The following is a 12,932-nucleotide window of genomic DNA, read 5'->3' on the forward strand; positions in this document are numbered from 1 at the left end:
TGCTTGGCCAGTGAATGGGGTGAGCAACAACTCTGTACATTTTGAGACATTATAAGGAGTCTCCCTAATAGGTTCTTAATTGCTTGAAATCCCTTTGATAGGGCCTCCCCCATGGCACAGAGGGTTGAGCGCAGTGCTGTGAAGCTGTCCGCAGCCTCTGCAGCACAAGTTCGATCCTGTCTGGCCAGGTAGATACCCACATGGCGCGGCAGACCTCTCCTGGCTCGCCCACTGCTCCCCTCGGCAGTGCTTTTGGTCCGTCTGCCTGTTCTGCTCCCCACTGTCTCTGGTGAATCCTCTCACCCTCCCACACATCTGGCCTGTACCCCAGCTCATGTATAAATAAAAAATAAATCTTAAAAAAATCCCTTTAATAAAGGATACGTTGATAATTTCAAAGTAAGACCTAGGATAAAAGGACTCCAGGTGTAGGAAGACATTCTATTAAGTGTGCTCTACCTTTCTATTAAGTGTGATTTACCTTTCCTGAGAGCAGGATGGATGGAAGGAAATTTCCTTGGGGAGGAGACTATAGAAAGTAATGGGCACTCAGAGGGGGGAAACTTCATCTATTTCAGTTTTCTAGGACAAAACTGTTTAAGAGTGAGGTGGGCTGTGGATCCTTACAGCCCAGAAGGAAGGACACAGCTGCTAACATCTGAGGTAAACCTGTGGAAGCAGGAAGCACAGCCTCCAAACACAAAGACCATCTTCAGGTTTCTTAACCAGCTTGATTTTAATTCTAGCAGATAAATGAGGCTATTGAAATGCTTCTGAGTAAAACTGCACCTTAAAGTCGTGGGCTACAAATGAAAAATGCTTAATGCTATTTAGAAGTTGACAAAAAGTGTCCATTAAAATGATCACACCATATTTGTAAAAATGTCCTTTTCTTGTCATCATAATCCCAGATTACTCAGTGATGGAAGATTAATTCCCTAATTAATACAGTGATGCTGTTATAATAGTTACTAACATTATGAGCAATCAATAACATCTTAGTCTTCGGGAAGACTAATTTCTAAAGAGACTACAAAAGCAAATCAATATGCAAACTTAGCTCAAAAAATCGTCCACAGAGTAGTTCTAACCAAAGAGCATGATTTAAAGTAACACACCGCCATTAGCAGTAATGGAGGACACAGACAGAGAACCACAAACACACAATGCGAGAGAGAAACACAAACACAATGAGAGAGAACCACAAACACACAATGCTTACTTGTTGGCATAGCGACAATGAAGGCTTTGGAGTGAGGCCCCAGTCCTCTCCTGTTTGCGGCCCGGATTTTGAAAAGATAGCGTTCCCCAGGCTGCAGACCATCCACTAGGGCAGAAGTAGTCTCTCCAGGATAGCTGAGGGACTTTGCTCCAAAGGGCTGGAGAGCCGGGGCGTATGAAAGAATGTATTCTGAAATGATTTGGCAGACGGTTGGAAGGAGGAAACTGAAAACAGTCCCGTGTCCAGCAGACAGACTGTATGGGCAGGATGAATTAGAACGTGCATTACTAAAATTAATACTCTAGCAATGCACGCCAAGTCAGCGGCCGAGCATAAAGACACGCAGAAGACAGCTAGTGTCCCCCGGGGCTACAGGCAGGGCCGTCAATAGCTGGCCATTTTCTATCTTCAGCAAGTTAAACATAGGAGACCCAGGATGCCAGTCTTGATACAATTTAGCAAAAAAGTTTTACACTGTATTTTGGGCTTTTCTTCATTGTATTTATTGACTAATTTACTATGACAGAATTAATATATCTGGAATCAAAGAAACCAAGGAAAAGAGATGGCAAAGGCTTGCAGCTGATTCACAATACCTGCTGACGCCTTTAAGGACTTCAGGTTATTAAGCTGGGCTATTTTATTTGCACATTAAACCAGGGAAACTGTATTTGGAATACAATCTTATTTTTGTAGGGATTATAAAAGTTCTGGATCAATATCTGCAGATAAGGATACATCATAGGATTTTAAACTATGAAGCACAGCTGCAAAGAATAGATTTATGCATTGTCTAATGTGTCCATCTTTAGTTGGCTATAGATATAGACATGTAATGTCCTTGAACTTTGAAAATCACAGTAAATTCAGGAACTGACCTAACTCTATGCTTATGTGGAAATACTGTGATATAAGGAAACCATGTTTGAAAGCATAACTTTCACCCTCCACTAAAAATTGTTATGCCTATTTTCTTCCCAAAGAACTCAAGATTTACTGAACTTATCAAGTTCATCTGAGTAGAAGTTAAGCAAGAAATTTGAATTATAGGAAAACCAAGAAATTACATACTTCCTAGCAGAGTTTGGAAGTTCTTTTCCTTCCCTAAAATCTAATCTTTAAAAAGTATGTCAATGAAAAGGCTTTCAACCAAAAATGCCTGTGCAAAATGTGCCTGGAAAAAAAAGACACAGCATTCTTTTCTCATTGAAAATGAACAAACTAGTCATTTGCAGTGGTCAAAAGTAAGAATCAAAAGAACCCAAAGTCTATAAAATTTTGTAATTCTGATTTTTTATGATTTCAATTCATCTGGAAAAAATTTAACCAAAATGTATACTTTGTTAAGCGTATATTTAACCAAGTATATACTTCTATTATGTTTTATATTTCTCATACATAAAAAATGCTCCAGTGTAACTGAGAATTTTCAATCCCACCACAACACCTTCTTGAAAACCACCTAAGCAGGGTTAAGATATGTGAGTGCTTTTGGACATAAAAACCCAATGGCTGTTATTATTTCTGGCAAAATTGACTACAGGGCACTTCTTTCACCAAAAAGCTATAAATATAAACTAACATGGGGAGAGGGAACAAAAATAAATAAGTAGCATGGTAAAAAGTCATAAAAGAACAATAATTGACTTTTCTATAACTCAAAAAAGCTTCAGCCACAAGAATGTCTTTTTTTTTTTTTTTTTAATTTTCAGAAGGCTCTTCAGCATCACAAGACAGACATAAAAGCCAAGGTTTAACTGTCATGAAGAAAGAGTCAAGGAACCATCTAAAGAGTTCTTGTCTTCATTTGTTTCTCATTTATCCCAGTGGAAAAAGTGAACAAAAAACCGTAAAGCATAGCCTTAAAAAACTGGAAAATGAGAAAGCATTAAGTTTAGAAAACACTACCCTGCATCCACCTTCTGGAACTTCTATTGTTGCATGAAAAGATACTCCTGACTGCATAACAGCAAAGATAACTCTTAGTTGAACACAAAAAACAACAATTCCATTTTGTCAATGAAGAAATGCTCAAGGATTAGTGATTACTTTTTAGATTTCTATAAGCTTACACAAACTTGTCATAGTTTCTGAACATATTTGACTTAAAGTTATCTTCCAACAAAAAGGAACAATAAAAAACATTCTTAGGGTACATTTGTACAGACTGTCAGGAGAAAACCTTTAAAATGTTTTCCAGACAGAGAATTCTGGGGGTCCTGCTCAGTCCTCTCCATGGTCTCAGGAGCTCAATGAAAAGGCCCACAGCATGAAAAGCAGGGTGTCACGTGTGGGTTGAAGGGGTGACAGTGCACCATGCAAACCCTGCCTGGTAGCAGCACCCAAACCCCAGTGCATAGAGAAGACAAACACCCATCTTTGTGGATACCCAGATCTTACTGAGCCCCCGGGAGATATCCTCGTCCCCTGAATCAGCACCCCATATGTGTAGGGTGTTCCCTGCTTCCTTCGTAGTCACCAAGTCTGACACTAGTACCCATGTGGATCATGGTGGAACCCACATCTCTATCTACGGGAGTTCACACCCTTCAGGAGGGAGGCGCCTACCTTTCACTTTTCCCTCAGTCTCCGGAAGTGCATCCCAAGCTACAGTGACAGCTGTGGGTTTGTCACTCACTGGCCAGACCTTTAGGTTTTCAGGAGCCGTGGTAGGAGCTACAAAAGACAAGGACACAAGGGTTAACAGTGCTCTAACAGAACTCATAAAAGTAAACGACATATGGCTGGTGGCTTTGTGTTTGTTTTTTTTTTTTTTTCAAGATTTATTTATTTATGCATACAAGAATGGGGTACAGGCCAGAGGTGTGGGCGATGAGTGGATTCACCAGAGACAGAGCGGGGAACAGAACAGGCAGACTGACTGAAATACACTGCTGAGGGGAACAGCGGGCAAGACAGGAGAGTTCTGCTGCGCCATGTGGGTAGCTCCCTGACCGGCCAGGGATTGACCCCGTGTTGCAGTGGCTGCGGATAGCTTCATAGGTTGCATCTTAACCCTTTGTATGTATACTTGTTTTCATTGGATTGCTACTGTGTCAGGTTTTATTTTATACTGCCCTTAAATCGTACATCTTAAGCATAAACCAGTGATTTATTCTACCAACTCATAAAATGAGTTGAGACATATCTGGGGAAATGCCTTTAGAAATTGAGAATTTCCCATTGCCAAATATTGAAATATACAAAAGAAATTAAAATCTAATTCCAACTTCTTTTTAATAAGGCTTTTAAAGTCATGGTTTAAGAGAACTGTTGCCTTGGATACAGAACAAAATGTTCCCCCAGAATCAAGCATAGCCTCAGTCTTAGGAAGAAATAGTGTCCCCTCCCCGCCAAAGCTGTGGGAGGCCACGTTCATTCACACACACCAGGGGGACTAATGGGGGCTCCCCAGGGGTCTCATGTGTTCCCTGTGTCAGAACAACACGCTAATGAGAAGAGCATGAGTGTGAACATGGATCCAGAGAACAGCTCTCCCGCCTCTTTGTATTTATTCACAGAAATACGACCAAGATTTAGGGTTAATGTCTCTTTAAAAAAAAAAAAAAAAGCTGCTGGGCCTTACCACTATCTGCTTTTTCAGCTGTCATTAAATCTTATTTTAGGGGAAATCCCCAAACTGAAAATTCAAAGGCTCTTTTCAATACAAACCAGATTCTGGGGTTCTCTGGAAGACAGATGTGCTCCACGGGCCGTCCCGCTCGCCCTGAGAAATGCGGACTGCAAACTCGTACATGGTGTCGGGGATCAGGCCCTCGACGAGCGCGCGCCTGTTGGTGATCTGCTTGTAGTCCCACCGGGCCGACTCCCCCTTCTCGCGGTAGCGCACCGTGTACTGTCTAGAAAAACGCAGAGGGAAGCATGAAGCAGTCGCCTGAGCCCCACCCCGAGCTCACGAGGTCCGCCGCTGGCCCTCCCTCCCCGTAGGTGATGACTTTTGAGGAAATTATAGAGGAGAAACAATCTCAAGTTGTGATGAAATTATCAGTCAAAGAATCCACATAAACTCCAAGCCAAGGTGTCTCGAGCTGCCAGGAAAGATGGAACTGGCTTTCTTGTCAAGACCATGAGTCTTACTGCTCAACAGATCAAGAGATGAGGAAGGGAAGGGAAGCAGGAGGATGGCCGGCTGAGACTCGTGCCTTCCAGGTGCACCTTGATGGGGGGGTGAGGGCAGGGGTGCATGTGGAAAGGGCAAAATTAAGAACCAGTAGAAGGCATCTTGACCCTGCAGAACAGAAAGCAAGAAGAGCCATTTCATGCCGAGCCAGGCGTGCTTTCTGTAGGTCTGGGGGGAAGGCACCAGGGGTTTTGAGTGGACGTAACATTTGAGAAGGAGCAAAAATGCAGAACAAACAAGACAGGAAGGGGAGCTTCTAAAAGAGCTCTGGGGTGATTATCAGGGACAGTTGCCCAGCACCACCCAACATGATGACATTCAGCCATCCCAGACAGAAGACTCCTCAGTAACTGGAAATGCCAGTTGCTGGATTCGTTTTCCAAGAAATGTTCTCTGTGACCTCTTTCCAGCACAACACATTTATGTATTATAAATGTGCTGTTCATTACACATTTAATAAGTCAGGCTAAGGCTTCAGCTGCAGACATGGCAGGCACATCAATGAACACACGAGGTCTGCTGTGAAAGCCCAAGGCCTCTTTAATGTTCATCAAGATGTTGGAAACTGAGTCCAATGGTGAGCAGGGCCATGTGGCTGGGGAGAGTCACTGTAAATCCTCCAAGAGCTTTCAAAGAAGCAGATGTCTCTTTTAATAGCAGACAGTGACAGAAACTACATCTCACACAGATAACATCATGCATATAGATCATCAGCATTACATTTCATTCATGCCCTTTAAAGTACCCTACTTTTCCTGGTTGCACTAAGTTTCAAAAATTAATGTATAATGACTAAAATACAGAATCTCTGGCTTCCTCTTGGCCTTATAAACCCTTCGTTTCACACATAATATTTGTTATGTTATGTTGACCCGTCATTTAATTAGAACTGGTATTCACCTGGGAAGACATTTTAACACAAAAATTACTCAAAACTTAAGATGCCTTTTCTTCTACTGCTAGTGCAAATCAGTATAAAAGCCGGAACAGCATCATGTCACGGCTTGAAAGAAATGTGCTGCAGTTTGTTTTGAACAAATGAGCTGGACATGCAGCAATCCAGGCTGGAAAAGGCCTAGAAGGAGGACCTCTTGCGTGCAAGGCATTTGACCGGCGCTCCATGCAGACCCCTTCTTCCTGCAAGGCTCCTCCCAAGAGGGGCCCACAGCCTCTGCACAAGACAGCAACCCCTGAAGGAGAGTGAGGAAAGAAATGGAATCTAGACATTTCCAGACGCAAGGTGGGACTGAGCAGGTGAGCTGAGTCGTGCTGCGCCCAGGCCCTGCCCCCAAGGTCCTGGAGGATGAGTGATCGTCCTCACAATGAGCTCGATCATCACAGAAGCACCCATCTGTCAGCTACAGAAGAGGACGGCGTCCCTCTACGTCCCCGAATACAACCATTCCAGTGAACGCGTGTCTCCAGGGGCAGAACAGCAACAGGTCTCATACGTAAAACAAAGTCAAAGACATAAGGGAAAGTACCTCGATGCAACCGTTTTCTTCTGTTTTTCCATAGCAGGATCCACCCAGGCTACCAGCACAGAGTGAGACGATATAACACGGACAGCGATGTCCTCAGGTATGTCCAGTTCATCCTCCTCTGAAATGACAATGAGAGGCATGGAGGTGGCCCAGGCAACAGGCTCTGCCTGGACCTCCTCTGGCTGCCAGAATTTATTACTCACCCTGAATGAGGCTCAAGTGGCTTACACTCTGAGTAGGATAAACTGAAATGAATGGGAGGTTAAGTGATTCTCTGATTGGTCAACAGAGAAATATACAAACCTCCACTCTTCTCCTCTCAGCCACCATCTAAGCAACAGGCAGCTCACTTTAGAAGCTGTTCAACCCAGCTGCCAGGAAAAAAGTGCAAAACCAGGTGCTTTGCCTTAGTCAAAGGTGCTGCAAGAAATCAGTGTTTTCTCAATCTATCCTGTGAGTTTGGGGAAATTTGGGGAAGTAATCCCATTTTTTACAGGAAACAAAAATTTAAAGAGGTTCAAGTCAGGATATTTCCATGAGAATCATGGCATGAAAGGTGAATTCTGGTTCAAACAAATCATACTGAGCCCAGTGTCCACATAATTTAAAATATGAGATTCCATGAAATTGAAACTCATAATCAAATACAGAATAGAATTCAATTTGCATTTACAGTAGAATATGTCATCATCATGAAGCTTGGTTTTTATTCAATTTCCAATATAAATTGAGACTCAAAAAATATCTTTGCTTATTAATTAGTCCCTTGTTTTTGTTTTTGCTTGCTTTGTTTTTTTCTTTTCATTTCGCAAGGACCATGTTCAAAAGAATGTGGTTTTTACTACAAGGAAAGGAAAGTGGACATATATAACCTGTTGAAAAAGTGATAGAAACTTAAATAAGCACGGTTGATGTGTAATAAATTCATGTAGACAGGACATCTATTATACAATGCAAACTCCATGATTATAAATGTAAGTCTATAATATGTAGTAATAAAACATATTATAGCCTATAAAGTTATAATTCATGAATAATTTGTGAGTTCATGAAAACAATTAAGTTGTAGTTGCCTCTCTTTAAATGAAAGCCCATGATCTAGAAAAGATATGTGTGATTTGTTAATACATGAGTAAAATAAAGAATACTTGTGAATGGTTATGGGAAAAGCATCCCTCAGTGAGTGACCAGCAACCAAGGTACAACTTTTGTCACTCTTCTAAATTTTATTCAGTGTTTGTTGAAATAAAGTCTAAGGGCATGTCTTGCCTGCTGCCCCTGCCACACCTACTCTTCTTCCTCTGTTCACAGGTAACCTACAGGAGGCTCGGCCTGTGCCTTTCAGTGGAGCGCAGCTTGGCTGTATCCACCGGGACAAATCTACATGCCTAAAGCTATGCAAAGCACATAGAGGGATATATTTCACCAGCGCAGTGCTCCAGCCTCTGAGCCCTGCTGCCTCCTGTATAGTCAACAAAATCTGCGCACTGTGGCACCCCCGGCCAGCAGCATTTGGAAACAGCACTGAATCCACCCTGGGTGGCAGTTCCACCCACTGCATCCCCAGGAAAGTACCTGAAATCTTCCGTTTCGTGAGGGCAGCCCTGTAGACAGGCTGGCTCTTCCCTTGGGAGTTCATGGACTGCAGAGAGACCACGTACACCGACTCCGAGGCTGTGGACCAAAGGCAGGGGATGAGGAGCTGAGCCGGTTTCCCAGCACACACCCCTGCTCTCTGTACCCCCTCCTCTGCCCTCTGTCCCATCTCATCTCTCGGGTGGCATGCCTACTTCTCCAGGACGACTAATGAGGAGGCAAGAACCACAGGGACTAAACTCCAGAGAGCATTGCGATGCTGGAAAATGTGGGTGAGTTTTAACTAGAATTCCTGAAACGTGGGATGACCTACATCATCATCAACATCAAAGAAGGATGAGCAATATTTTAAAAGTAAAGGTTGTAATATACCCTCATAATTCCTTCAATTTCTTTTTACTCCCAAAATAGAGGAGAGGAGGGAAAAAAAGGGAGAACAGACCAGAACCCCAAGGGGTGTGTGGCTCTTTGGAACCTGATTCCTCAGAATGTAGACTGAAGATTTGCTAAGAGCAAAGGGAAGAGTTTAAATGCAAAATTTTGCTTCTGGATTGTTCTTTCAGCTACACACCCCCCCCCTTGTATATTGGACCCACTAATATCCAACTTAATCTGAACTTGATAATTATATTTGGAAAAAAATTACAATTGTGAAACAAAGCATACAACTCTCAAGAATTATGGAATCATGGCACCCGAGACCATGAGGAGACTTTGGTCATCTTCTAGACCTTCTTAGTTTATAAATAAGAACATAAAGCCTTAAAAATTGATTGACTTGTGCCTCCCTAGTGGCACAGCACAGCACTGTAAAGCTGTCCACAGCCTCTGCAGCACGAGTTCGAGCCCTGGCCAGCCAGGGAGCTACTACCCACATGGTGCAGCAGACCTCTCCTGTCTCGCCTGCTGCTCCCCTCAGCAATGTGTTTCAGTCAGTCTGCCTGTTCTGTTCCCCGCTCTGTCTCTGGTGAATCCTCTCACCCTCACACCTCTGGCCTATACCCCAGTTCTTTTATGCATAAATAAATAAATCTTTAAGAGAAATTGATTGACATGCCCAAGGTCACACCCTTAATAAGGATGCAGAATCTTCCCTGTATCCAAGGTTGTAATGCCACTTCCAGGCTCCATGGATTGAGTTTCCTGTAGCAGCTGAAAGGCAGCCCTGTCCTACTGCTAACTGAAGGTGGAAGGATGGAGATACAAGAAGAGGAAAGAACAAAGACTAACTTTGAAAATGAGCGTTACAGCTACACCATGTCTATACAGCAATGCAACATTATGTGTAATGGACATTATACATGCATTAAAACATTATGTATAAAGCACATCTTTGTAATAAGCATGGCAAGCATGTGATGCTCTCTCATGACAAGCATCTAACGATTGCAAAGATCAGCAAAACATTAAACGCCCCCGAACAGTAAGCTCACCCAGCTTTTTAATTTCATGTGTTCGCTCATCTTTTGACAGTGGAACATAATTCATCTTCCGGCCACTCTCCCCGTAGCCCAGAAGAAATCCCCGTGATCTGCGTGGACTCTTGGCTCCAGACAGGCGTGGCGCCTTCCACGCCACGGACAGCCGGTCGTCTGAGGATCGGACACGCACACGCAGGGGCTTGTTGGGCACATCCTTTTCTTAAAGAGGACACAACATGGAAAGTGTCACACCGTCATGTCTATAGAGTCTGTTCAAATACTGAGCCACGACCATTAGCAAGCGGTCTTACCACATCCATTCTGGCAACCCATCTAGTAAGAACATTCTTCCCCGCGGGGATAGACACCCTGGCACACGGCCCTCCCCGCGGCTCAGACCAAGAGGTCTTGAGAACTTAAACTGAAAACCTATTGCGTGGGAGAATGCCATCCAGAAATCTGGAGTAGTTTCCAGTGTTCTTTTTTATTTATTTTCCTTTGCCCCCTGATCAAAACGACATGTATTCCCTGGGGAAAGGCCAGCATGCATGACAGCAAGCACACATATGTCTGTTGGCAACTGCCCTTCAGGGAGCCTTCACTATAAGGTTGAAGAAACAGCTTTTCTAGAATTGAATATGAACTAGTAAGAGTAAACACTCATTTCTGTTTTGATCTTAGTTTTTCTTACAGGCCTAAGTCTTGCCCCGCTGCTAACCTCAATGTCTGTTGTCTCATTGTTAATTCAATGATGTTTGCAAACCCTCTTGCTAAGCTAATCAATTGCAAAATGATGATGTCATTACCCATTTCTGAAAGTGGATCCTATTCTAGCCGGGATTTGGGGAGGCCGTCAGGCCAGTGAGCGGCTCCCTTGTTGAGTAAGCCATCACTTCCCAGGCACCCTCCTCTACATACACCTTCGCCAGGTCACCTACTCTGGCTAACTTTATTAGACAGGAACAGTCCCAGCTACTCTAACATTTCATTGCTAAGACGCAAAAGCAAAGACTAACGTCATCTGTTAGTGTGGGTTTCAGTAACACAATAAATAGCCATTGGTGGTGGTTATTCTGAAAAGTCAGATCCTTGACACCAATGTTCTGAATCTAACCAAAAGGAATATCCATTTGCACATTCGGTGGAGTTACGTCATTAGTCACTGAGTAACCCCATTCCTAAAGACTACTGAGGAAAGACTACTACTAATGCCATGTTATGGTTGAGCAAATATTTTCCTCCATACACAATGTAGCAATTAATAAGAATTTTTGTTTTTAACCCGACAGTGTGGCCAGTGGGCTGACCATATGCAACTCCGCCTTGCCACCTGGTGATGTGACGACTTCCCTGGGATTCCTCTGCAAAACTGACCTCAGCTTTGACCCAAGTTGAGAGGTGCGCTTTCAATTTCAAAGCTGACCTCTATAAAAATCAGGGAGCACAGAGGATTATGGAAATGACAGATGTGTTTATTTACACAGCTGAAAAGAAAACAATTTATCCAAAGTTTTCAGAACTAATAATCCTACTCATTACAGCACAGCATGGATTAATCTGACGAATCCCTGTATGAGTCCTGTGAATTGATTAGACCTATGACTTCCATCATAATCCTGTGAGCTGATTGCTTAGCACTCCCCATTTGGGATCTCTTGCTTCATACTTATAGCCACACGATCTTGATGTTTCTAGAACAATCCATGTGATCAAATCTTATGATATATTGGAATTACCCATGGGTGATAGTCACGGAGTAGTCAGGAATCAGTAGGTGTTACTGTAGAACTGACCCTCTGTGGTGCCAGGGTAAGAACGATTCCTTCTAAATACTGGGGGAATGTCTTGTGAAAGGACTTATGAAGAGCAAAACCTGGTCAAGGAACAGAAGTTGCATTTAACAACAATGACATTTTGATTTTTTGGTATTTTAAAGGTAGCAAATTTTTGGAGGCCATTCACCAGAACAAAATATGTAAACATATTTAATTTTTCAGGAATCATGCTTGTGTCATTTTCAGATTGATACAAAGTTAGGAAATAAACCTTACGTGAGCCATGAATGTGGGAATAGAGACCTAGAAAGAATTTTAAAGGGAGCAAAAGACTCCCTCGTTCTCTCCTAATATCTAAGTCCCTTATTCCCATGTGCCTCCAACACAAACAACCGCCACACAGGAGTTCAGACTGACTGGAGCGCGATTTCAGGGGGTCCCCAACTTGGGCTGAGGGCCAGGGATATGTTAAAAAAAAAAAAGTCTAGAAGGGGAAAATGCCTTCTGTAAACAACATGCTTTTCTTATTTTTATGATAATCTCAGAATCTCCTAAAGGAACCTCTCAGTGATGTGGGTTTGGAAGGAAGGCCGAAGCCACCACAGGCCATTTGCACTGCTTGTCTTTCAGTGTGACCACCGAGGCCACACACTGACAGCCTGTTTCCAAGGGGCAGCATGTACAGGACAGATGCCCACAGCACTGTGGTCACCCTGACTGGCCTCAGAGCTGCCTCCAGATTCCTGTTCTAAAACCCCATGTGGCAGCAACAGCCTCCCCTCCATCACAGGGTGAAGTACCGTCTGGGAGGCCTGGGGCAACCTCCAGCAAATGGGAAAATCGACTGAAAACACATGAGTCATCAGGCAGAGCTGGTGTTCTCTGCCCTGTGGTCCGCCTGCCCCCCACAGACCACCCTGGGAAGTGGTCCCGGACAGGACATCAGTACCGCAGGGCCTCAGGAGTGTGGCCGGACAAACAACCCCTGGCACCCAACAGTAAAAGACTGAGAAACAGTAATAAGAACAAAGACAGATGGGGTTTCCTACAGTGCTAGGTCCGGGGGATGAAGGGTAAGGTTCAAGGACAGGGACCTTGGGATCTGCAGTGCCGCCACGCACGACCCTGCCCCATGCCAGGCCCACTGAGCCTCAGCCTGGGTATCTCATGCTCCACGCCAGGGGTGGAGAATGAGGCCTGGCTGTGAACAAGCTGCAGGAATGGGCAGAGGGCACCTTTTAGCCCGCTCGCCATGTTGCCTCCTTTGTGTGCAGCTTTCCAGTGTGCCACAAG

The 12,932-nt window shown here is 43.7% G+C and overlaps 1 protein-coding gene across 1 annotated transcript in view; it reads right to left on the minus strand.

Annotated features, from left to right (window-relative positions):
• Nucleotides 1-12,932, minus strand: part of FNDC1 (fibronectin type III domain containing 1) — an 80,147-nt gene that overhangs the window by 31,315 nt on the left and 35,900 nt on the right. Inside the window, exons 5-10 of the mRNA XM_037518793.2 lie at nt 9,877-10,083; nt 8,423-8,521; nt 6,848-6,965; nt 4,895-5,082; nt 3,791-3,898; nt 1,223-1,411 (exon numbers count right to left, since the gene is read on the minus strand). Of these exons, the coding sequence (XP_037374690.1) occupies nt 1,223-1,411; nt 3,791-3,898; nt 4,895-5,082; nt 6,848-6,965; nt 8,423-8,521; nt 9,877-10,083 (909 nt within the window). The remainder of the gene's footprint in view (nt 1-1,222; nt 1,412-3,790; nt 3,899-4,894; nt 5,083-6,847; nt 6,966-8,422; nt 8,522-9,876; nt 10,084-12,932) is intronic.

The sequence above is a fragment of the Talpa occidentalis genome, unplaced genomic scaffold (genome assembly GCF_014898055.3).
Source record: "Talpa occidentalis isolate TD23 unplaced genomic scaffold, MPIMG_talOcc4v2.1 talOcc4.2, whole genome shotgun sequence".
Lineage (NCBI taxonomy): Eukaryota > Metazoa > Chordata > Mammalia > Eulipotyphla > Talpidae > Talpa > Talpa occidentalis.